Source organism: Drosophila melanogaster, chromosome 3R (assembly GCF_000001215.4).
Source record: "Drosophila melanogaster chromosome 3R".
NCBI classification, from domain to species: domain Eukaryota; kingdom Metazoa; phylum Arthropoda; class Insecta; order Diptera; family Drosophilidae; genus Drosophila; species Drosophila melanogaster.
Genome location: NT_033777.3, coordinates 15,804,248 through 15,829,924, shown reverse-complemented (window position 1 = coordinate 15,829,924; position 25,677 = coordinate 15,804,248). Strand labels below are relative to the sequence as shown.

At 42.1% G+C, this 25,677-nt stretch overlaps 3 protein-coding genes and 1 long non-coding RNA gene across 7 annotated transcripts in view; 2 read left to right on the top strand and 2 right to left on the bottom strand.

Moving 5' to 3' along the window:
• CG4576 (uncharacterized protein) overlaps nt 1-4,178 on the bottom strand; it is a 4,575-nt gene extending 397 nt beyond the window's left edge. Inside the window, exons 1-6 of the mRNA NM_142238.3 lie at nt 3,747-4,178; nt 2,529-2,824; nt 1,532-1,697; nt 700-1,403; nt 442-635; nt 37-377 (exon numbers count right to left, since the gene is read on the bottom strand). Of these exons, the coding sequence (NP_650495.1) occupies nt 37-377; nt 442-635; nt 700-1,403; nt 1,532-1,697; nt 2,529-2,824; nt 3,747-3,828 (1,783 nt within the window). The 5' untranslated portion in view covers nt 3,829-4,178. The remainder of the gene's footprint in view (nt 1-36; nt 378-441; nt 636-699; nt 1,404-1,531; nt 1,698-2,528; nt 2,825-3,746) is intronic.
• rec (recombination-defective) overlaps nt 1-6,906 on the top strand; it is a 9,614-nt gene extending 2,708 nt beyond the window's left edge. The window contains exon 2 of one of the 2 annotated variants that reach the window (NM_169674.2): nt 5,055-6,906. In NM_169674.2, the coding sequence (NP_732072.1) occupies nt 5,055-5,448 (394 nt within the window). In that variant the 3' untranslated portion in view covers nt 5,449-6,906. The remainder of the gene's footprint in view (nt 1-5,054) is intronic. The other variant, NM_001275686.1, reaches the window with a different exon arrangement.
• Nucleotides 5,807-25,677, bottom strand: alpha-Man-IIb (alpha-Mannosidase class II b). 3 transcript variants are annotated; one of them, NM_142237.3, is made up of 5 exons: nt 25,320-25,677; nt 10,501-11,009; nt 8,422-10,441; nt 7,819-8,362; nt 5,807-7,759 (listed from the first exon to the last, which is right to left on the bottom strand). In NM_142237.3, the coding sequence occupies exons 2-5, from the start codon at nt 10,912-10,914 to the stop codon at nt 6,988-6,990; spliced, it is 3,750 nt and encodes a 1,249-aa protein (NP_650494.2). In that variant the 5' UTR covers nt 10,915-11,009; nt 25,320-25,677; the 3' UTR covers nt 5,807-6,987. The 3 variants fall into 3 exon arrangements, with proteins under 3 accessions (NP_650494.2, NP_001262614.1, NP_001287341.1); NM_001275685.1 differs by lacking the exon at nt 25,320-25,677 and adding an exon at nt 18,873-19,332; NM_001300412.1 differs by lacking the exon at nt 25,320-25,677 and adding an exon at nt 17,618-17,802.
• lncRNA:CR45211 (long non-coding RNA:CR45211) lies at nt 18,017-18,277 on the top strand. The gene has a single exon (NR_125172.1). It is a non-coding gene; the product is annotated as a long non-coding RNA:CR45211 (long non-coding RNA).

Genomic DNA, 25,677 nt, shown 5'->3' with positions numbered 1-25,677 from the left:
AGGATATACCAAGCATATCTCGCAGTTGATACTTACATCCCACTTTGCTGGCCATGCCCACGATGAAGATTCCCAGCCCGAAGCCCCAGATGTTTCGCTGCAGGCCGGCATATAATGCTCCCCAAATGGCCGACGGCGTCACGTAGTAGTGCTGGAAGATGGGATGAGCACTAAACAGCCATAGAATCCCCACTGGAATAAGTGTAAACCAAAGAAGCTGGAAGCTCTTTAACTCCCGTAGTTTGTATTGCTTCAATGCCAACTGATCGTAAACCAAAGCGGCCAGGACTCCACAGAAATAGCTACCGAAGTTCATAAAGGACGACGTGTAGAATTCGGTGAATTGACGATCTCCGATAAAGGAATCCTTCTGGGTTCTGTTTGGTAGATGGGTAGAATGATTGTAATCAAGTAGTAAAGTTTTTAAGTCCGATCACTTACTGTGGCGTGGGTACAAAAATGGGATAGTAGTTCATGGCATATGTGAGCACCATTGGCACCACCACAAAAAGACCCAAAATGCCCGCATAGAGCTGTTTGCTCCATCTGACGAACCGGTGACCCAGCATCAGCAGCACCAAGCTGAGCACAAAGGAATGAGTATCCGCTGCCAAATACCAACCTTGGAGCAGGCACTGCATCCCGAATGGAATTTTGAGTGGATTAGATGATAAATTAGATAAAGCACTCATTACTTACCCGCTCATCCGTGCGTACAAAGTTGTTGACGTAGAGCAGATTGGTCCACCAGTTGCGTCGACAAGCCAACTGCTCCCGCTCAAAGATGTGCCGCCACAGTGGACCTCCAGCGTTCTCAAAGTAAACGCCACTCATGAGCAATACAAAGGCATATGGAACCGTCAGTCGGATGTATCGGAAGATGTTAAACTTGACAAATAGCAAAGCATACTGGCCGAAGCTCCAGGTGTCCTTTTTAGATTCTAGCGAACGTGAAACGGCCAGCCAGTTAATGGTAAGCAACAAACCACTGATCACAAAAAAGGTCACAGTGATCAATGATCCCGAAACGAGTAAAGTGCCAGCTGCCGTGTGAAGCAGTCGCTCCGGATCCTGCGGATTGCTGATGGCGCTCTCGTAAATCACCCAGTTGGTGTGCGCAAATATCACCATGAACATGGCAAAGAACTTGAAGCAGTCGAGAAATCTCAGCTCGCGACCGATCTTACCACTTGGCTCCTGATTAAGTCGGTACCAATTGCGGGCCACCGAAAAGGTGAGCAGCACCTGTTGGGCAGTGCTCTTGGGCGGTGTCTTGTAGTGATCTCGCTCCTTGAGCATTTTATCATGACGGCTTCGCTTTAGATGCAGATCCACTAAGCTACCCAGACAAGCCAGAACCAGTAGAGTGCCCAAGATTCCGTAGAAGGTCAGGTTCCACGCATCTAAAGCCGAGAAGGAATATTTATTTTATCGGTCGTTAGTATTACCTCATCGCCATTAAATGCATAACACTTTTTGGATGCTAATGCAAAGAAACATTATTTACACGATGATATAATCTGTGACTCACCATCTTCCACTTGATGTCCCGCCTCATCGCAGTACTCCACCACGCTCTTGGCCAGCACCCCGAATCCACGACGCTGCAGACGCCAGTTCAGGCAGGCATTTGTCAAGCGCTGGTGCCGTTGGCGGTTATTGGCTTCCATCGAGAACAAGTCCAGATATACGTTCACCTGCCGAATATTGCATTGACCATGTTGCGATCATTAAAATACCAAAATGTCAACGTCAGGCCCTTGGCCTTGAAAGAAATGAGTTCGATTTGATTTGATGGAATTGGATCGAATTTCGCTGTCTGACCGCCCATTTCCATTTTTAGCCAACGCCTAAGCCAATATAAGCGCTTTGTTTAATCAGCCATCGTAAATGCATTTTGATGGCGACTGCATCAATGGCATCGCCACACCATTCCCCATCCCCATCTCCCATCTGCTGGCAGCACCCATTGCCCCGCTATCCGATGTTTAATCAGCGGATTTTCCGGCTGTAATTTATGCAATATTTATAGGTAATGAAGATACAGATCACGCATTTAGCCAGAGGCGTCTGCAAGGGGGATCTTTGAAATGGGATTCATTTTATGTTCGTTGTGAGAGGGACCCTTGAAATTGGCCACTTTCAAAAAACGATAAACCTGTTTAAAAACATACTCGAATATTTAAGAAGTTAAAACATGATAGCTCTTTATAGCAAGCAGATATAAACCTTTGTATATGCCAATGACAAATATGTGAACTAAAACCCCCTTTACTGCGCCACTGCCCACATAATGTGCAGCTCACGGGGAGCTCGAGTTGAATAAACTTTGGCGTTGTTATCCCGGCTTCTGTGTCCGATGATTGTTGATTGACCATTACGGCCGACGCCTCGGCAAGCGGATGGGTTTTGAAATATGTGTATTTGTATCTGTATCTGCCCAGCAGCGAATTCGAAGATTGAATTAAATCGATCGTTAGCCGCAGCTGAATCGCTACCAATGAGGTGACACCTCCGTGTGGCCTTACCTTTGCATTTTCCGATAGCAGGCCGGCTTGCAGGGCCTCCAGTTCGCTTTTATTCAACCCGGCCAGAGACGCCTCACATTCGCGCAGGCAGAGACCGAAATAGAGCTGTCGGTGATCGAAGTGATGGCGATCGTACTGCGAAATCTCTGCAATTGCCCGCCATGCCGCTACAGACTCATCGGGCTGGACTTCCGCGCGGACGAAGCAGTAAGTGGACGCCTGGCCATTCAATTCCTGGAGGCAACGATCATAGTCATCCAAGTCGTATAGAGGAGGCATCTCATAGAACTGCGTCACTGCAAAGTGGAAGGGAACGGAGCAGATCAAGAAACAATATGGTGAATCAGTCGGATAAATCGGCTCATTAAGTGGGAAACAAGTTTCTGAACTGGGCAGGTCCTTTTTTCGCTAGAACTGCAGTCCGGGTTCATTGGCTGGTCAGTCAAGTGAAAGGAAACTAGTTTCCTTTGCCCGAGCTTGAACTTGTTTTGCATTTGCTGGAAGATTCTTCCGATTCTTCTCTATTCCGATTGATGGAATCAACCAAACAAGCATATGTCAATATTGTAATCGCACTGCCTTTGGTTTTTTTTTTTTTTTTTTGCTGGTCAAGTCAAGTTCGAGTGCCTCAATCTCTTGGCAAATTCCAGACACTTTGGCTGAGTTAATTGTTTGTCAAAATACTGCTTCGTCATCAAATTTGTAGCCCGAATTCGGGCGGGGAACTTTTGGAGCCGAACACGCAAATAGGCGGATCAGGTGCATATTGGGATAATGCTAGCGTTGGCAAAGTGTTCTATAGTTATATCGATTGACAAGCATAACATGCAATCTGAACAAATGGAACTGCATAATGGTTTTCAATTTGTCGGCTTAGAACTTCCCCGTTGCCAAAGGAAGCACGAAAAACGCTTATTCAACTTGCATTAATCATGGGTTTTACGTGATTTGTGGTTTTAACTACGTTGTAATATTTATTCAATACAAGCTCTATAATTCCCCTATAACTCTAGTTACTCAAATACTAGAACTCATTTATTAGTTTATGAAATTGTTGATTTGAGAAGAGTATTACGTTCTCTACTTAGCACAAGCCTTCCTACACCATTTACATATTGCTAGTCTGATTATTTAACAACTATCAGAACTTTTAATAGGCTCATAAACAAAATTAACACGGAACATAAATCTTTCCCATTGATTGTAATACACACTTACTGTTCAATTGAAAACACTGCGCAGCCGTAAAAGTGGCTGCTAAAATCACGATGTGAAGCATCATCATCGTCATGGGATGCATCGAATCGCCGATTGTAATGCACCCTCTAATTGATTGTCTTCGACTCTTGGCACTTTCGTCACTCGAACTCCAATCGAATGCAACGCCAGCGCACCAATAACAATAAGAAGCGGAATTTCATCAACCGACGCGACTCGAGGTAAATGAAGCAAAAAAACAAAGCAGATGACCAGACCCAGGGGCTTCTGCTGTCCGGCCAATGCCGATGTTAGGAAATGCACTTTTGGCCCAAAACCCAATCGAAACCCGACCGAATGGAATTGATCCGCCAGCTAATGAACCGTTTGCGCCAACGTGCGAGCCGAGAATGAAATGCGGTCCGAACAGATGCGTGCGTCTAGGGCCTCTGGATGAGATGGGGCTTCGCTGCCTATGCCTCGGCCTCTGCCTCTGTCGATGCAGTTGCTGTAATGATGATGGGTTTCAAAACTCCCCCGAGAAATGCGTTGGTTTCCGAAAAATAAAATAAAAAGGCAAAGGGAAAAATGCGTTGGAACATGTTCGATGCTGGGCTCTTCAGTCGCCCACATCCAACTGATTTATGATTACATTTCGGGTTTCCGATCGAGTTAGTTTTCATTGGGCATCAGAGTTGCCCACTTATACCTATTTTTGTTTTGGGCGAAAACTTACGAAAAGGAGCTGGAATTTTAAATTTAAAATCAAATATTTTTATCAAATCCATTTAAAGTACGCCAGAATAAAGCTTAATTAGCAAAAGTGTTGGGCGTGATTGTACGACCAGTTGGGTGACTTAGAAATACAATTAAAAACATTCATCTGCCAAAACAAGTTTTCGGCAAATATGGAGATACATATATTATCATACTTCTGAAAAGAAATGTTTACCTACGGCGTAAATGATGAGAAAAACAAGATGCGAAATTAATTGAGGGTCAAGAAGATGAGGCCCACGTACGGCCTCGGGACCTTAAATTTGAAAACTGTGCTCAAAATGGAAACAAAATGGAATACACGTTTGAAGAACTTTTGGCAAAAGGTCAGAAATCAAAAGACTTAGGCAACAAACCTGCTTTATCAATTTTGCCCATATATATGTTTACTTACTATAAGAATACTAATCTAAAAAATACTAATTAAGGTGTTCACAGTCTGCTTGTGTTTCATTTATGAAATACCTAAAGGCAATTTTATACAGTTGTAAGATTTATTTAAGAACCTTAAATTATAAGGTAACACTTATATTGGCTTATTCTTCTTGTAAGGCAACTTCTTGCGATAATTCACCTGTCGCAGGCACGTGCTCGCCTGGATTTATCCCACGTGGTCAGTCCGCAGCACGTGCGCGATGTGATCGCCCTGCTGACCGAGAGCATCACCCAGACCAGCCTCAAGGAGGGCTCCAGCAGGCAAGGAACTCGAGGAGGAGGCGGCGCTGGAGGAGGAGCCGGAAAGAGCGCTCAACTGCGCAATTTTTTGGAGCTTACGAAGAGACGTTCGGCGGCATTGGGGCGACGCATCTTCGAATTCGATGAGCTAAAGGAAATTGGAACCCGGGCTGGCATTTTGACTGGCTTTAGCCAGCTGGTGGAAATGGCTAACCTGGGTGGCTATTTGCTCATGAAGGGCGCAAACATGTACGAAGTGGTTCCGGACTAGGCAAATGACAAACGATATAGTGCCAATATTTGGCTAACGTCTGTGGTTTTTGTTTCTGGTTAACTATAAGTTAAGTGGGTTCTAAAATGAGGCAAGCCAAGCCGTCTAGCAATTAATAATAAATGCCATGGAAAACATTTTTCTGTTTGAAACTCACACCATTACGTTCTAGTTGTGGTTATATTGATTACATTTTTATAAAGTTAAATTTAATAAGCATACTTTCGGGACCATATCAATTTCACTTGATATATTCTTGCCCAGTACTTTCGTTGAAAATATTTAAAGATAAGAAGTAAATCTTCTCGGAGAATCGCTCTTGCAATTCGTTTCAATGACAAACGCACATTCCACAATTGGTTTCATATAATACTTTATTTTCTTGTATCCATAAAATTAGATATATAGTAATAAGTTTTTATAAATAAATACACAAAACAGTTGTTTCCGTTAGAAGTAATCCATCCCATCCTTCGTCATTTTATCCCTACGTTCTGGATATTTTAGAGTTTATGTCTTGCTTGCTTTGAATGCTTTGTTTCTGAATTCAGTAGTAACTATTTGAATGACTCTCGTATACGACAATACCAGAGCTGAGAGAGGGCTTAGCTTAAATCTATAAGTGGTATATCGGATATTAGAGCTATTTTTACCGTGCCTGGAAATCCTATTCGACTATTTACAATATTGCTAGTGAATGTAATGTAATATTTGGCTTATACTTTTGCTACCCCACTACGTTGCTCGTTTAAAACTTATATCCTACATACACTTGTGTTTTGGTTAATTCTGGATAAGGGCTAGGAGTGAATAGATTAATTGAGATTAATATTACATGCCAATTTTGCAATCGTTTTAGGCTAATCAGTCTAAACAAATCGATGCGAACGCTAATCGCGCAAACGAAAACAAAAATTGATTTAATTTGCTCTCTAAATATTTCATTCTAAAATCAAGCTAGTTCTTAATCTAAGCTGTTTCATTTCCATGGTGCGATTTAGTTCAAGTTTATTGCACATATATTTTAGGGTATGAAGCTGGGAGGCTTAAGCGGAATGCATTGCTCAGGGCAGTCGAGTTGGGTATTTTGGCCTATTGCATTAAGTCGAGCTGAAGGTTTATTTGGGTGGGTCGATTTATATAAATAAAGAGTTTAAAGAATTTCTGGCTAACATGTAGTTTGTAATATTATACCTTTTTGAATAAAATATACGTTTTTTAGAAAAGTCAACAGGTAACTAGACGTAGCCTCGTTTCTTCTTACGCTTTGATCTTTTAAACAGACGAACAGAATTCGAACTAGTCATTAACTTTCATTCTACATGAATCAACAAAAAAAAAAAAACCTAACCACCCTATGTTTGTATGTTTATAACTATGTCGTGTGCTTTGTACTTTCAAAACTGTTGGAGACAGACATTAGACGTGACGAGAACTAAATAAAGCTGAAAACTTTGCACTTGGCGTTTACCACTAACTATTAGAACTAAACCACAAATAAATATGATAACTATTTCCGCTAAATACACTGCAGCCACCTTACACCTCCGAGCGGAAAGTAAGGTTAAAGGTGCGTAGCTCCATTGGTTCCAGACTGATCTCGGCCAGAGAGCGTATGTGGTAGCTCTCCCTGGACGATTTCTGCTCCGTCCCCGTCAAGCTGGTGGCTTCGATTGTATGCAGGCTGAGCCGACCTAGCTGCACATTACCCAATCCCTTGCTGGACAGGGGACATATGGCCTCCATAGACAATTCCCTGCCAGCGCTTACACTGCAATCGAATCCTTGGCGATGCAAAACTAGCAGCGCCGAGGCGGACGGAAACAGTTGCAACTCCGGATCGGATAGGGTACGCAGGGTGGTTAGGTGTACGTCACAGGGCAGCGGTCCCTTAGGCAAAAGCCTGACCAAAGGCAGCAATGCAGCGGCCAGTTCTGGCTGCTCCAGGTTGCTTACAAAGTACAGATTCGGCGGGTAACGCAAGGCATTTGCCAGCTGCTGAGCCTGCTGACTGAGAACCTTGTAACTCGGTGGCTGCGTAACATGCTGACCACCCGGGAGGTCCTCCACGAGCAGCCAGAACTTGTGCCGCGTCAAACGGCTGTCCACGACGCCTTCGCCCATTCCCCGATAATCGTCGTACAGGGTGCGCCGATCCAGCATAACCTCCAGCTGTCCAGGCTCATAACTGGCTGCTCCTTGGGCATGAGTGGTCAACAGGGTGAGGCGAAGGCGACTGTCCTGAATAAAAGCTCCCGAGGTGATCGGGAAGTAGTTGCCCTCGATGCCAATAGCCGGCACTTTGATACGTCTAAAAGTGTGAAGCACAAAGTTAGAAAGTGTTTTATGGTCCTGCGTTTCTTGACTTACTCATGATACTGGAAACCGTTTTGATCGCTGTAGAAGACGGGAAGCTCCGGCATGGTAGCCGCATCGACCGGCTCCTTAAGCGGATCCCGCTGCATCGGAGCTTGAGCTATATTGTCTATGTTGGTGACAAATCGCATAAACAGCTCCGTCTCCCGATTCTTGGGTGGAGGCTCGAAATCTATATCATTTTCAACATATATCGCTGCATCCAGATGAGTTCTCGTGTTGAAGATGCGCACTGTGTGCGCCAAAAATGGTCCATAAATGACAGTCACATCACTGGCTATGGGACCCGAGGTAATAATGATGCGCATGTCCGTATAGCCCTCAAGCACTTCTTTCTCGGCCTCACTTTGTTCGGGATCGGTCTTGAAGAGATATGCACCAGAGTGGAATTGGGCGCTGCGATAAGCGGCAAACTTGATGTTGCACTGAAGCGGCTTGAGCAACTCCTTCTTCTGGTTCTTACGCGTGATGGTCTTCAGAAAACCGCTCTTCTCGTCGAACAGCAATCGCATGTGAGGATTCTCCAACTGTATATCGCCTGTATAACAAACGTTATTTTAACTTGTTCACTTTATTTATTTTGTAAAAAAAACTCACCCGCTGGCTTGCCACGCGCCTCAAATACTGACGTCGGTGAGGATTCTATTTCTTCGGGCGGACTCACTGATGCTGGCTGCGATTCTGTGCAATCGTCACAGTATATAGTTGCTATGTTTCGCTTGAAGTTGACCTCGTCCACCTGTACCCGATAAGTGCTCAGCGATAAAGGTTCCAGCTCCGCCACGAACATCACCTCGAATTGGCGCGTCGAAGTGCGAATGCGACCCACAGTGCCGGATACGGATGTGCCCAGACCCTGTTCGTAGGTATCCGTGATGTTCCACACTGGATTGATCTGGATGTGATTCAATTCTACACCCTTATCGTTGACTATCTTTACATTGGGATGTTGGACGCGTAGCGTGACGACTTCCAACCGCTTCTGAGCTAGCGAATTGTACAGGACAAAGCTGCCTACCGAACCGCTGGAAGATGATCCGCCGGCTCCGCCTTCTCCCGCCGGAACAGTGGGCGTGGACTCGTCCCCGTTGGCCATCTGAATCGGCATCTTGCGCGGCAGCTTGTTGAAGTTATCTCGCTCAAATTCACTGAGCAGGAAACCGTGATGTCTAGGCTGGCCCTTTTGTAGAAGGAGCTCTAGGCAGGATTCCTGCATCTTGACCATGTTTTGCGTGCTCTCGAACAGGCGCATTGCATAGTCCCTCATTACCGCTGCCTTGGATGTACCAGTGATGGCATCGTGGTGCTGAAACAGCCCCAAATTTCGCCTTGCATTAATAATAAGCTCGTAGTTCTTCTCGTATATCTTTATCGCATTCTCTCGCTTTGCTTGTCGAGCTGTGTTGTAGGCCAGGGTGAAGACAATTTCAGCAGATCGCAGCTGATGTTCCAGCTCTGAACTCAGAAGCTTGTAGAACGGACGCGTGGTGAAGTAACCGGACCAATAGGCCGGTCTGCCCTCCGAAAAGATATCGGAATAAACAAAGAAGTCACCCTTAAAGGTGGGAAATCCTGGGGTATGATCCTTCATGCGCTCCTTGATGGCCTCGAAATAATCACTGGGAGTGCCAAATCGGATATCAGCATTGTAAAGCCTTCGATTGGCCATGATGTGATCAATAAGCTTCTTGTAGTTCTGATACTGCTGATCCACCTCGCGATCCTTGTTGTATCGGAAATCATCACCGACTGGAATGAGAGCCACATTATGTGGAAACAACGAGGCAGTCCTGGCATATTGCTCCAGTAGCAACTGCGCCTTTGACTCCAGATTGTCGTCTGTGATGAACTGCGCCTTAACGGAGTACTCGGTGTACTCGCCTGGAATTTTGCGAAAGTCAAAGTTCAGACATATGAAGGGATGTGGGCCACACGATCCCTTAATCGAGTATATATCGAAGGGCATGTTGTGAGTGAGAAGGCTACCAGCTTCACTATCCTTGTCTTTTCTACTTCTCCAATAGGGTTTCCAGATGAAGTCACCCGACTGTTGGCGAGCAAACCACTGCTTCCAGGCGTAATGAATCCGCTGGATAATTGTTCCCTCGAAATTCGCTCCGGACAGCAGATAAGGCACCGTGCTGCCATGCCCAAATGGATCTATGGACCAGCCCACTTTCGGTGTGACATTCAGGTTGTTCTTTAGCCACTGATGGCCCTCGATGAGCTGATCTAACATCGGATAGATGTGGACATTCGCCTCATCCGTCATCACCCATCCACCGGTGGTGATTTCAATGCGACCAGCGTCGATTAAACGCTTGAGTGCCCGTTGCTTGGTTGGATGCGCTTGATCCCACCACAGCTGAAGGAAGCTGATCTCCGACCAAATGAACGTCATGTCCGTGTATTCCTGCATCTTGGTCACCAGTAGGTTAAGAATCTGCCGAGAATCCGATTGGAAGTAGTTGGTAAAGGTCTTTAGCCAGCCAGGATCGTTATGGGAGTGCGGCACCACTATGATCTTTAGTGGCGGGCGCTGCTTGTCCTTCTTCTGCGCATCAAATCGCTCCTCAAAGCCACGATCCCAGTACTCCTTCGATCGCATCCATTCCGGCTGTAAGAAATTCTTATTATTAATGTGTTACTCAAGATGGCAGTAGAGCTTCTTCGTACCTGAAAGTCAAACTTGCTGTGCTCCTCGCTAGCGGTTATGTTTGTATTGCTCTGGATTAGTTCGTAGCACTTGTCGCCCCAATTGCTGTTGGTGTACTGCTCCTCTGATTGCTCCTCCGGCGATACCGATGTTTGCGCCGACTTTGTTTCCGAGGATTTCTTTTGGTTTGAGGCGATCACAAGTTGCTGCTTCTGTTGGTGGATGATCGAGGACGAACCTCCGTCGACGCTGAAACCAGTTAGGCCACTAAGTGGTGATCCCCGTAACGCCGCCGATGGGGCACCCGTCTCGGAAATGGGCGTCGGATTGGGCTGGCCAATGGAGATGTAGTAGAGGCAGAGCAGGATCGTTACGAACGCCGATAGCAGACCGATGCAGCGCGCCGATCCGCGACGGAATAGCTTGAACGACATCCTCGTCAGTGGACTGCGCTTGTTTGTCGCCGGCTGGGATTCCCCGGAAAGAACTCGCTGCTGGGATTCTTCTTTACTTTGATTGTTTTCTACATCTGAAAGGATATAAAAAGATTTATTACAGATAGCCCATGGGAGGAAAATATTATTAAATGCCATGATGTTTTAAAAAGACACCTTCTGTTTTGAACTGCACTGCATTTAAACCTAAATAACTAGCATTTAAGCCGCTTATACATGCACAAAACGTTAAAAATAGGTAGCTAACCACACATTTATACCAAGCTAAATCCTGCTTCTGATTTTATTTTCCCCTCACTAATCCTGCCTGGGCTGTCCTTGCCACAAGAGTGTTTGAATATTTCATATGCAAGAGGGCAGGAAGTTTAGTCGAGAATTTAATTAAACCATAACAAGAGCGAGGAAGAGGAAAAAGTGCCTGGGGCCTGGTGGTAAGGAATGCATAAATGCTTGTCAGGAATATGTAAAATTCGAAGCAAGGTGCTTGTATGCCTCTTAAATTAAAAACAAAGAAATGTGATGTAGAACGGAATAGATAAAGAAATGACAATCCTCTGGCCACGTTTTACTTGCAAATGTGAAAAACATACGAATTTTGAATTAAAGATAAAAAATGTAGAGATTTCATAATCTTCCATGATTCGTGATTGAGTTCAAAGTTCAGCACAGAAACGTCAGCACTTCCGGATTGCCCAAGCACGCAAGTCAAACTAACGAAACGAACTATGCAAACTGCAAACTCAATCAAAAACTCTTCACATGTTCGCAGAACTTTTCACAATGATGAAATTATTGCATAGTTTGCCACAAACTTTTTTCACCATAATGGAGCTATGAACTCCACACAATCCATGGCCAACCCATTGCGGCCAAATAAATTAATGGCCCACAAATGAGAGACAAAAATGAATGTTAAACAAGTTAACAATTTCCACAGCTGCACATGATTTATTCACTATTATTTGCCATTCGCCATAATTTAGGTTTTTATTTCACTTCGACGCGCAGAGAAAAGCATTATCTCCTGACCACGGAACATTGAATTCAATTTAATTAAAATTTAAAAGCATTTAAGGTCCGACGAGCACCAGCATCGTTGCATCCATTCAAATGTTCCACTGGTCTAAAAAGGGGTCCTATCCTATGCTAATCAGCGGACATTAACTGATGTTGCCACAAGCCACCACCTGTCACCCAACGGAACCACTCACCACATCCCTCACCCACACAACCCTCCTCCAACCACTCTTATGGTAATTTAAGCGGTTCCCCTGTCCCAAGAGCCCCATTCATTTCCCCCCATTCATTTTTGCTCCACAGAGAATTGTGTGGCAAGTGTGCTGCAGGAAAAAAAAAAAGAAAAATAATAAAAGAACAGAGAAACCAAAGCTTAAGTCCTCTAGAAAATGCTCAGATGGGAGAAATTGTTAGAGATTCTGGTTTGGAGGCAACCAGACCAGCGTTTTGATATCTCTGCTGATACTGTAAAACTTCTCAGCAGCAACAATTCCCAACAAAGTTTGCCTCAATTATTTCAATTAGTCGAATATTTTCACTTCCTTCCGACCAAGGAGCTAAATAACTTCCTGCCCCAAGGAAACCAAACCGAAGATGGCAAGCGTCAACTGCTCCGGGCAGCTCGTTCTTGACCCCCATCAAAACGTTTTCCCAGCACATTTATTCTGCATAAGTGCACAGAAAAAATAGGAGCCCATCTAAAGTTCATTTGTAAACAGCACTTTGTTACCTCCAGCAAAAAAAAAAATGGCACGTTAAAAGTTAAAAAAGCGTTTAAAATACATCAACGGAAAACGTTGACACAGTTCAACTGTTTAGTTGTTCATACTATAAAATAATTTGATTAATATAAATATTATGATTTTCTTTTCCGTGTATCTATTTTAAAAGTACTACGAATTTGCTTCTAGCTGCTGTCATCACGAATTTTGAGAAGAGTTTTCTGGCAAATTTGATTCCATTGCAAATTGCACTTTGTCAACCATTTTGTCAGCTCCGAATGGATGACAACCTTCATCTGGGAGGCGGCACGTATAGCTCCTTCGGTTTCCTTTGACGTGTTATCCTTTTTTTCTCCTGTGGCTGCTTTCCGTCACTTTTCTCCTTCTGCCCAATAAATTTTCGAATTGGAAAATGACTTTGTTTTGCTTCCTTTTGCCCTCAGTTCCTTTCCAGTCTTTTGCTGATTGTGGGCGTTCGAGTTTGTGTGATATTCTAGCCATCCCTATTCAACAGGGGACCCAACTCAAAAAGTCAGCTTTGCTGATATCCTAGTTCCTTTTCGTCCTTACCCTTTGCTCTGCTGCCCCTTGAAATCCCCCTGAAGGAGCTTAATTTCGTTTGGAGTTGCAACTTGAGGCGCCCATGTGAATGCTTTCAATGCAAATGGATATATATTTGCCACCCTGTTGAGTGGCAAAAATCCAGGGTATGGGTGTGGGTAGTTCGGCCTTATGACTCACAGGTTTTTTTTTGTTTCATTTCATTGATCGGCATGCTTATTTTTTACTAATATTAAAGTTGTGGCTGAAGTAAATAAAAACTTAACGATCAAGGGGTATCTAATAGTCGCGTCCCCTGATAGACACTGTGTCAATGATGTATTGGTTGGTTCGGTTTCCTTTCTTTGTGCTCCTGCCAACCAAATTTGCAGTTTTGTGTATGGAAAACTTTTTTGAAAGCCCTACGAATCAATTGTAAACTTTGCTGTTAGCTATTTTCCTTTTTTTTATAGGTGGAAGTCGAACTTTTGTATCGATGTTATTCAATTTCATAATACTTTTCCAATCGAATTTTAGTTTACAAACTTTCGCTACAATTGAAAAGGGAAACAAATTAGTCGCTTTTTTGCTATTATTTATGTTAGAGCATAATCACGACCTTTTAAATTGCAAAAAAAAGTCATTTCCTTTTAATTAAAAGTTTCTGGCAAAAAGTTAATTGAAAGTCACTGCAATCACCTTAGAAGGCCGAAAAAGAAGGCCAAGAAAAAGGACAGAAGGCAGAACTGTGAACGTAAATTCAGTTCAAAAATGGCAAACGTTGGAGGGCCAAAAAACAACAAGAGCAAAAACAATAGTTTGCATAAATGGCACGGAAATTGCAGCTGCAGCTGAAGGCAAAAGGAAAAGAGGGCCGCCTCAACAAACTGAAACGGTTAAAAAACTGTTTTCTTAGCGGCAAACGCAAAAAAGTTCCCCAAAAAATAGCAAAGAAAAAACGTAAAGGGGAAATCGAGCCGACATTTTAATACCCTTCCATAATCATATAGAAATTAATAGTAACCAAGTTATATGGTCGCTTTATATTAGAGCATAAAAACACCTCAGAAGTTAATTGTTGCATAAATAGGCTTTTAGCAAACCTTTATCTTTATCTCATATTAAGTTCTGCATTTATAAAGCCTATAAGAGCACTCAAACACAGTTGAAAACTTAACCAAAGTATACTAAAGCAAATTTCAACTCTGACTTTGGACTTTAATAGTGGCAGCTGGGGTTCCCTTTGCTCGCCTTTTGCCGATGTCAGAGAAATGGGCAATGAGAGCCACGCCATAGGGGCAAGAAGTTTAGCAAGGTCCCAGAACTTTACAAAGAGTTCATGCTTTTTTAATTAAAGAAACTAACGTTGCACCAAAGCGACCAAAGCGACCGAAGGGGCGCAGATGGGCGTGGATGGGTGAACAACCAGTTATGGCAATTTTCCCGAGCAGATGAGCATGAGTAATGCGCCGGTTAAGTCGCCAGTAGAGCGTGTGTGCTTGGCATGTGCCCACCATACATATAATCATATGAGACTGAAAAGAAACAAGCCAAAAAAAAAAAATAAAAATAACTTGAGACCAGCCGGGCCAAGTTGGGCCAAACTATAGCAGGTCATTAGCATAGTCAGCGAAGCAAAAACCCAAAATCAGGCCTACAAATGATGAGTAGCTTCGGGTGGGGGCGACATATGGAGGGCAATTACCAGAGGAAGTTGTCAAGATCTGGCTTAAGATTACTGCAATCAAGATTGTTCCACTTTTCATTTCGCATTTTATAATTGCATTTTAACCATCAAAAGATGCATAGCAGTAAATTATGGGTCCACTTTGAGATTCATAATTGCAAGGAGATTTTCCGAACTTCACTTAGATTATAATAGCACACACTTAGTATAACTGTAGTTTATGGAAAGCAATTACTTTATATTATGGCTAATTATATATAAGTAAGGTTCTACAACTATCAATTACTTATATACTTGGCATGCCTTATTTAAATAATATTGGGCTTAGAGACTTTTCCCTAATTTTCAACATAATTTAATGTAATACTTTTTTTTTTAATTTGTACCTGCCCACGACATCTAAAAATATTTCTTTTAGAAACCTCATTAAAACCTACCCGTTGTGTTCTTCTCAAGATTTATGCTGTTCTATTTTATGTTCCACAACACATAAAACAAAGTCGCTGCCCACATATCGCACCTTTTGTGACTCACCCACAATTGAGTAAATGGAACCAAAATAAAAAAAATTAGAAAAAAGCACTCCCGCTGCTGAAGGGCCCCTTGTTAATGGCAAGCCAACGAAGCGAACGAGGAAATTTTAGGGGGGGGGGAGGGGGTACGGGGTACGGAGGAGCATGGATGGTACATACATACATATGTAGCAATGGACTGGATGCCGTTAGACAAGCAGAACTTTGGAGCTAGCCCCTCAAATTCACAGTTACTCACTTATGCAGCGATGCCATACGTGACATATGGACAAAGGTACATAAACAAAACAAAAAAAAATACAAAAACATTACAGTCTGTGCCCATAAACTTGGCCAAAAGCACGACCAGTCCGGACCATATAGGGATTGCCTGGTATGGTGGGAGGGAAAAAGCAGCGGGAGTAGCGCCAATGTTGATTAAATGTCAACAGGAAAAACACAATATACGAGCGGAGCTATATGCGATACTAGAGCATACGGTGTAGCCAACATCCATATCGATGGGTTTCCACGATGCCCACAGGAATTGGAACCCATCAATGGTGTGGAGAAAGTCGCTCCTCGATCGCAACGGTTTATGGTTGATTTCCTCTAGCGGTTTCGGTTATTAAGCAATCAAAACTCATTTGCTAATATCTGCAATTGATTGGTGCAAAAGTGGCCCACAGAGAGAGGGAGAGAGATAAACAGAAAGCTCTTCCGTTCCGGCCACTTGAACACTAATCAAATAGACCACGGTACATTTTGCCAATTAGGTGAGTCCAATTGATTTGCCACTAATTAATGAAATCGCTATGCAAGCCGTGTGGATTGCGCCAATCGGATAATTGCAAATAATATAATTTTATCCTGAATACAAAGCTAAAATTGTCCGCAAAACTACTGATATGTAGCATTATTTTTTATGATTATGTTGCGTTTAAACTTTAAATGCACATCCATAGGTACTTTCTTTCTCAGCTTTCCTAAAGCGACCATTTAAGCAATTTATGATTACATTTGTTAGCGGGTTCCCCCCATTAGTTTATTGATATGGCTCGGACTAAGACCTTAACGCCAAAAGCTATAAAATGCTTTAGATGCTGACAAAGCACAAGTCGCCTCATAAAATGTGCGTCTTTTTTTTCTAACCCGGAACGTGAGACTTTTTACATTGTGCGGATGGTTCCTTGGCGTTTGAGTTTGTCTGGGTTTTGCATTGTTTGGCGAAAAGTACGCAGAGGAAAATGAAATGAAAATTAATTCTTGTTTTTGTTTTCCATATTTTTCACGCGAGACCAAGACAAAAGGAAAATGGGCTGGGGGAGCAGTGCGAAACAATAACAACGTTTATGGCTTTGATTATGAAATTTTCCGTTTCAATTTCATGGAGCTAAACGGTGGGAAAAGACTCACTCCCTCCCCCCTAGATTGTAATGTATATAAGGCAGGTTTACAGTTACCGATCGCTTCCATATAAGTAGAAATGACTTAGGTCCTCATATGGTGGGAACTTTGAGTGAATTGGAAGCCCCCGCTCAAGCGGTTTGACACCATTCGCTCCCCAAAGATCACAGATACTAGACTAATGTGAAGTGGGTCTATTGTCTCATTTCTGTTTACCTAACGAAATAAAAGTTCTAACTCACTGTTGCTTTAAAGTGTTAACTAATTGCGAGCTTGAAGGTAATGAGACCTACAAAGCGGATTTCCTTTAAATTACGAAGAATTAGGAAGTTTAAAGCCACAGACCGTTTTGGTATTTAATAATAAGCCTTTGCTCTCTTAATTCTTATATATTTCAACATCATTGATGATGTGCTCATTATGAAATAAATAAATAATTTACATTAAACGCGATGTCTATGACAACTACAAATTCGCAATCGGAATTGCATTTCCTTTTTTCTAATAAACAATTTTGCTTCGATGTAAAAAATTTCAGCTTGTATTATTTTTAATTAGCTCACATAAAAAACAACATAAATTATGGTTCCTTTACTATTTGGGCTTTGATTTCATAATTGCCAGTGCCAATTAAATGGTGTTTGAATTAATGGCTGCTAGCAATTTGTAAATTGAAACCGCTTTTATGAATTATTCATTGTTAAATGGTTGAAAATAAACTGCTAGAATCTATTGTTTTGTTTGCCAAGTTAAGCTTTGACATTTTATGAAAATTCTATGGCTTCATTTTCACTCACGTATCAATTGTTGCCTTCCGCCAATCGATTTCCAAACGAATTCCATGGTGACTGTTTAGAAAAAAAACCAATTTCAATATCCACCGATGAGTGGTCAAAGATGACCATTTAAACCCAGAGCGGGTTCTGCACTATTTAGCAAAACGCTAGAACACAAGCTTATTACTACAGCTGCTTTCGTGCCCGCCAACCAAGTGTAACTGTGGCCCAAACCGAATGACACATGGCCAACAGCGAGCCGTGGCTAACTGGGATTACTCCGATATTAATGGAACATCCATCCGGAACATCCATCAGCGACGTGTCCCATACGTTTTGGCCAATTCATGGCGAACTCCCCGCTTGTTTTTTTTTCTTCACGCATCATTAGCCTTGTACTAATATGTATATATATAATATGTATATACGATGTTCCAGGCAGATCTACATGTCGGGCGGATAGAGGATCGAAATCGAATGATTACATTGTGCGAGTCGGTTTATGCGGTAAAGCGATACGATTGCATGATGACATGACATCGCAATAACCAAAAACCTGCCACCGGAAAATTGACAGCACCGGCACGCCATCCGCCAACCAATGTGGATGGGGTAAATTTAAGTATGAACTAATGGAAATAAATAATAACCGCATGGAGTTATAGTCGAAGTCGTACTTCCATCCGACTCTTGTCTTTGTGGGGGGTCGCGTTTGATTCGGCTAATTTTAGTGGCACGAAAGCGGGAAAATACACTTATCATGGAAATCGATACACCAGCTGTCTGCAGTGACAAGCTGTCGGGAAATTGAAAGGGGAATGATCACCAGCAGCTTGTGGCAGAAACCTGAAACTTGAGGCATCAACTCTTAGTTCCTGGCCCTGGAATGATGAAGATATTCAATGCGATGTGAAAAATATGCATTACAAAGAAATGCTGATTAAGATGTGTGGCTTTAAATTAATATGAAATTTATTACGAGCTTTGTAGAGGAAAAGAAAAAATTGCAAGGAAATCCAAAATGAAATGCTTAGTGACTAGTTTTTTTGCAATAAAATGTACACTTCCTACTTCTAATGTATTTATGTATCACAAATGACAACGTCTCCTATTAATAAAGCATAAATGCAAAACTATTTAAACTTGGCAGCATGAATCACCTAGGAAACCGCAAAGAAACCCATTTAGCAATCGCGTCCCAACATTTCTCATTGTTAGACCTTAAAATAAACTGCAATTTACATGTCTATTACATAAACTTACATTACCAACTTACACACGAAACGGGATGGCAAAAAGTCCTTTCGTCCTGGCGCGGAACAAGGACAAAACACATAAATCAGCGCCTGCACACAGACACAGACACAACCACACACCACCAAACGGACACTCGCAAAACGCTGGGCTAAAAGTTTTTCCTTGTCTCACACAATGCAGCAAGAAAAAGGATGCGGAAAGTTGCCACGTTTTTCTCGCTTAATTTAAATGAATGCACGTCGGATTAAAACCTTTATTGGCTCCGAATGGAATACTCGTAATTAGAGACAAAGCTACAAAGCCATTGTTGACCTTTCACTCTGATTTGCTGTAACAATCGCCCATCCTCCAGTCTTCCCTCTCAATTTATTTGTATTTTTCCACTCGCGTTGTCCTTGCCGACAAGAAAAGGATCAAATGGAACAGCTGTCTCTGCAGGAGACCAGCGACGCACCCACTGCCAGCGACCGAAAGCAACTGAGCCGCGAAACGAGGAGCCTCAGGAATCGTGGCAGGCTCTCCTCGACGCCGGAACTCGGGTTGTGTTCGGGTCACCTCGGCTCGTTAGCAGCCGGCAATTGCAGCAGCAGCACCAGCCACACGCCGCCCTCCCGCCCACGAGTGGTGGTCCCTTCACCAGTGCTGTCCACTTGGACATAAAAAACATGTATAATATAATAATATAATATAATATAATATAATATAATATAATATAATATAATATAACATAATATAATATAACATAATATAATATAATATAATATAACATAATATAATATAATATAATATAATATAACATAATATAATATAATATAATATAACATAATATAATATAATATCATATATAGTATATATAATATAATATAATATATTATCATATATAGTATACATAATATAATAATATAACATAATGTAATATCATATATAGTATATATAATATACTCAATCTGTCTAAGGGAACATTGGACCACCAAAAAAGTCTGACATATAATGATTGAAAAGATAAGAAATAATCCCTTGTTTTCTCTTTTTTCACATATGTACATACATACCGAGTTTTACAATGTTCAAAAATATAATGGTATTGCCATAAAGCTATTTCTCAAGACTATACATTTGTCGGGCTTGACTTTCTATTTCATTTCCTATTTGGGGAAACCAAAAAATGTGTCGATTAAGCAAAGTGCTCGTTGATAAGAAAGCAAACTTTAAGTAAACACAATAAACTTTATAAATAAACCATATTATAAAGTTCTAAGGCATCTGTATAGTTGAATTTTTTTTTTAGATTCCGATAAAGCAGAATGTTGAACCATCTGTTTGAATTATAACAGATGAAATATTTTTAGTTAAGGATTTAAAGAATTATTTTAGCCAGAAGGAGCATCGCTAGTACGCGGCAGCTGCGATCTATTCGGCCAAGTTGTTGCTGGTTCTTTTCTGTTGGCCAGTTTGGGCTTTAGTATTTGCTTTGTCGGCGCCGTCAACATCAGCGCCATGTAGTCACAGCCTGGAATGATCCACCACCCCTGCACCAGGTCATCCCCCTGCAAGCCCCTTGGAGTGCGAAGGTGTTCGCCAAATCGCCCCTTTTTCTCATCTCGACTTGGAGCAGCAGCTGGAATTACTTTTGTTTTACAACTGGTTGAGGTGGGAAGCATCAACTGGGATTCCCTACGGTTTCTCCTGTTTGTCAGAGGAAGGAATTGCTTTGGGTTGTTGCTTTTTACTCAAGTGTTGACAGCTGTACTTATTAATTATTTCTGTTGCTTCTTGCGATTATTTGAAAAAGAAACCCAGACGGCATGGAAAATGTGATGACTTGTAAGAAAAATGTTTAAGTAGCATTTCTAGGGTCATTTAGATGTCTAAGATTCTGAGCTACTGCATGATTAAATCTATATTGCATCTATTACAATATTGTGTTTAGAATGTGAGATACTTCACTGCTATCTTTGCTTTTTTGAGGTATTCCTTTCAACTACTTTCACAGCTCCTTAAAAATTCATTTGTGCTGTTCATTTCCACTATCTTTTATGAGATTTTAGTTTGTACATACATAATATTTTTCTTTATTTGTTGTAAAGTTCTTGAACGTCTTTGGCTATTGGCGAACCCATTTTGGTTCCGTTACAGCCACAACGTGGAAATCTTTACTTTGGCATTGGTCTGCGAACTCATTTAAGGTGCCTTTTCCTGTCCAGAATCGGGATCAGAAAATTAAAGAGCACTTCGTTCGCTTAATCCTTACTTGTAACGCATAAGAACGTCGATTAAATGATTTAAAAGGCAATACTAATACTAATACTAAGAATACTAAGCTCGAGTTATGGAATCTCGACTGTTTTTTTGGTAATTTGAAAGTTTCCGCATGGGGAGCTAATGAATGTCAATAGTTTCAGTTACAAATCTTGGAGTATGGCTTTTGTTTACCCTCTGGAGAGTACTAATCCTCGACGGACTTTCAGCACTTTCAGCACTTTTTCTCAGCCGACTGCCAGCGAGCAATTAACTTTGAAAAATGCCTGGAAACAAGTGGCAGAAGGAGCGGGAGCAGACGCAGGATAAAGCCAGGAGGCCACCTCCCTGATGGATGATGAGTGTTGGAGGATGGGTGGGATGGATAAAGTGGGAAGAAGTGAGGAGAGTGCAGCTCGAGTGGCTGACTTGGCTGGCAGCTTCAAGTGGCGAATAAGCTCTCCTAAACGGGACAAGACAAAGGAGTCCGACCAGAACACTGGAGAATGCTCCTCCAAGTAATCCCAGTAACTTCCAGCCATTTTAGTTGGAAAAAAATGGGGGGTGTTGTGGGGCGGAAGGTCGTTGTTTATCGATTGCCAAGTAAAGCAGCCATAAAAGGCAACACCAAGACCGTGGAATGCCGAACAAAACAGAGACGGAAAGAGAGCAATCGAGAATTGGCACAGGCCCTTGAAAAAGTTGTTGTCTTCAGTGCTCAGTCCTCTGTTTGTTGTTTTGCTGTTTGTTGCTGAGTATAAGCCCACGCAAATGAGACAACGCCGACGACCGACAAACGACAACGAAGATGGGCCACAAAGGCGATGATGATAATTATGATGACGGCCACGGAGCAAGTGCAAGTGAAGGCATTAGCAGGATGGGCACGACTGATGATGGGGCGGGACCAGTGTTCTTGAATTAAGATCAAAGTCTGGCAGGCACTATAGATAATCATTTACCAACCATAATGCTGTATGACAAATAACTTATTTTCATATTACTTATGTATAACTTATAACGCTATATTATCTGCAAGAAATTTCTATGGTTTTAAGTTCATGTATCCCAAAAAAGTATGAAGAACTATTTTCTAAGTATTTCTTTTCGAAAGGACCATCAAAACTGATTTATTTCAATCAATAAGCATAGCAATAACAAGGTATCAAAGGACGAATTTTATGGGAATCTTTGATATTGAAATACCAAGCACCTATTATTACTCTGCTGATAAATGATTCGTTTTCATTCATACAGATTAAACTGCAGAAAGCCGTCTGCAAAGTTTTAATTCGCTGTGTATATTGATAACTTTGTTGCAGCACCTCTCCGCATAAAAGTTTAATTCTGAATGGATCAGAACATCTGCTTTGTGAACCACCCGGACCCATTTATTGTGTCCCCCATCCCCTGGCCAATCCCTTTTGCATTTACGGCCTGCCAAATGGCCATCTGGCACCCGAGCGATTGAGGGCAGAGATTCGGACTCGAAGGATGAGGAGGCCCTCTCCTGGTTTCGAGCGGAAAGAAGTGGCCGGGTGAAAGGCGGAACGTTGTCAAGCATCGAAAATCCGGACCAGACTGCTGGGCCTGACTCATTGAACCACAAGATGAATACAAAGATGCCAAATCAACTCGAACGAGTTTTTGCGCCCTGCAGTGGTGGCCATGGTGGTGATGGTGGCTCCTTTCCCCCGACTTGTCCACTTGGCTTTGCAGTGTTCGGTTTTCGGGTCAATTGCATCCTACCGCCTTGTTGGCAGTACTCGAAGCCAAAGCGACATTTGAGTTTTGCACTCGGCCTAAACGTGCAACAACGACGCTGAGGCACCTCCAATGGAAGCCCCATTCCGGCCAAGTGCGTGCAACGTTTGTCAAATTGCCAGTTGCCGTCGAGAGTGCAGTGTTGTTTTCCCGTTTCAAGACCCCAATCCTCCGTTCGCTGCATAGCGCCCCAATGGCCCCCAACGACGGTTGACAAAACCAGACTTCAGTGGCAGCAACAATAACATTAACAACCGCAACATTTGTAATGGAAATTCCTGCATTGAAATCTCGTTTTATTTCGTTTAGCCACCGTTTCGGTTTGTTTTGGATCATACACTTCAAAAGTGGGATATTAAGAATTTTTCATTGTATATGTACAAACATTCCTTCAGCGAAATAATTTAATAATAAATTACTCATCAGATGGTGTAGAAATGGAACGCATTTGTAGTTGCACCTTAAAACCGGTTTTAAAATGCTAAACTAGTTTGTTATGCAATCTAGTTGATGATTCTTAAACATTTTTAATACAAGTAATCTAGGTTCTGGGGACTTTAATTGCAAAATAAACTAATAGTTATTTGTAAGTTAGATATTCTAATAACTCTAAGTATCTTATCTAAGTATGCACATTATGTCAACAATTTAAAAATGTTTGGGAAAACTCTGCAAGAGTATTCAAAGTTTCAAAACACCCCAGAACCTGGCTCTTCTTCCGGACTTTTTGTTGGTTTAATTTTTTGTGGTTGGTATTTGATTTCCTTTTTTTTGCCAGCTGTTGAGTGCAAGTGCCACTGGGTTTGTTGCTGCTATTGCTGTTTTTGTCGGGTTATGTGCTGCTTTTGTTGGTGCAGTAACTGTTGCGGTTCCGTCAACGTCATCATCATCATCATCATCCCCGGTCGTCTAGAGCACCATGGGGAAGTCAATGAACCTGCCTGCCAGGCATCTAATATTCCGGCCCACACCAAATCCTTTCAGCTCCATGAGCAACCTGGCCACTTGACCAGCGACGCCGAAGAGGGGCTAACAATTTTCGGTCATTACATTTGATGATCGATCGATTGTTATGATTATGGGAAAATTTTCGCCAACTGCAACTATTGCCTGCCAGTGAAATGGGATGTCCATGCAAATGAGGCGATAAATACGAGCTAATGTCCAAAAGTTGCAAATTAGCAAAAACAATCGAAGGCGAATCAACTTGAGAACCTCGGTTCTGGAATTCCACTTTTATGTTGCTGCCGAAGTCTGATTCTAATCGAAAAGTTAGTGTGGATAACTAAATTCGACGCGACACGCAAAGAAATAAAATCTCACCCAAAATGGATTTACTACCTGTCGGCAAAAAGTAATGTTTCTTCCTAAGAATTGACTAGGGCCATTAAAGTGGAGAGAAGAATAAATTGCAATTAGAGTACGAATTCGAAAGCGGAAAATCGTTTCTTATGTGATTTTCTAAATCCATTGTTATTGCTCTTAGAACAAATGGTAATAATATTATAATAGATTAAGCGCATCACGATGGTATTTTTTTAGCTGCTAACAATATCATTTTTCAGCCGCAACAAATGATAACTTAATCAAAGCCTGAAAAGTACTATTAAGTGCTCACGTTTAATCAAATAATTAACACGAAACTAACAAATTAAAGTAAAAGTAAACATACATACGTGAATTGAAAGCGACTGAGACCAATGGCTTCTAATTACCACAAAGCTGTTGTAGAAATAACAGGCGTGCGAAAATCCAATTGTAGAGACAAACAGCAAACAGGGGACCCCAAATATCCAGAAGATGGGATAAGAAGGAAGGGGGGGGGGGGCTCAAATGTGGGGAAGGGGATGGGGATAGAAAGAGCAGGATGGCAAGCGGCCGTTGGGCGAGAAAAAGTGAAACGGACGCCGCAACAATGAAAAAATCAATTTAAATTGAATTATACAATGCCAGCCACTCGGCGAGCACAAATAAAAGCGAATTGCATGGCACAACAAAAGCAGAAATGAAACCAAAACGAGATGCCTAAACGGGTTTAAAGATATGAGGTATGTTATAATAAATGGGTATGGTATATGGTAAAAGATGAAACTATTCTCAATGAATGGGAATCGAGCTGGGCTAAATAAAGATGAGCTGCATAAATTAAAGACAAGACAAGGCGCCTGTCCATTATTCCCCTCCTCTGGCGACAGCAAGTTTGTAGCACTTTGTCTGCTCCGATTCCTGCGCTGGTTTTATTTATAACCAATCGCATTGCGAATCGAGTGCAGAATCGGTCTAGACGGATAACTTAATTTGGATCCCCGAGCCCAGAAAAACACCCAATTTCCTTTGTTCGAGGCTGAGAAATCCGGTTTTCTCCATCCTCTTTTTTTTTGACATAGTAAACAGACGCTATTTGGAGGGTGGTTTCTATATTGATTGCGGCAAGTGCCGCGAATCAGCGCTTTCGATTTCTCACCTTTCGTGGAACTCGGCTTTTGTTTATAACTTTACGGTTTCCATCAAACTCCCACGCACACACACATGCCCACGACAAACAGTTACAATTTTGCCGTAATCCTTGACACACACACACACGTGCACTTTACACCCGCGCAAAAACAATTACAGTCGTCGGCCAATAACGGCACATAGGATATGTGCTTTATTGGTTTAATTTATCCGCTGACTCTATGCTTAATTATTGATTATCACAAGGATTATCGCGAATCAATAAAATGCCGCAATGCGTCCGAGCGGCAATGTTGTTAGGACTAAAACAATCAAGAATCATCCGCCCGCAACCGAACGATTTGAAAATTTATCGACGACTGGCC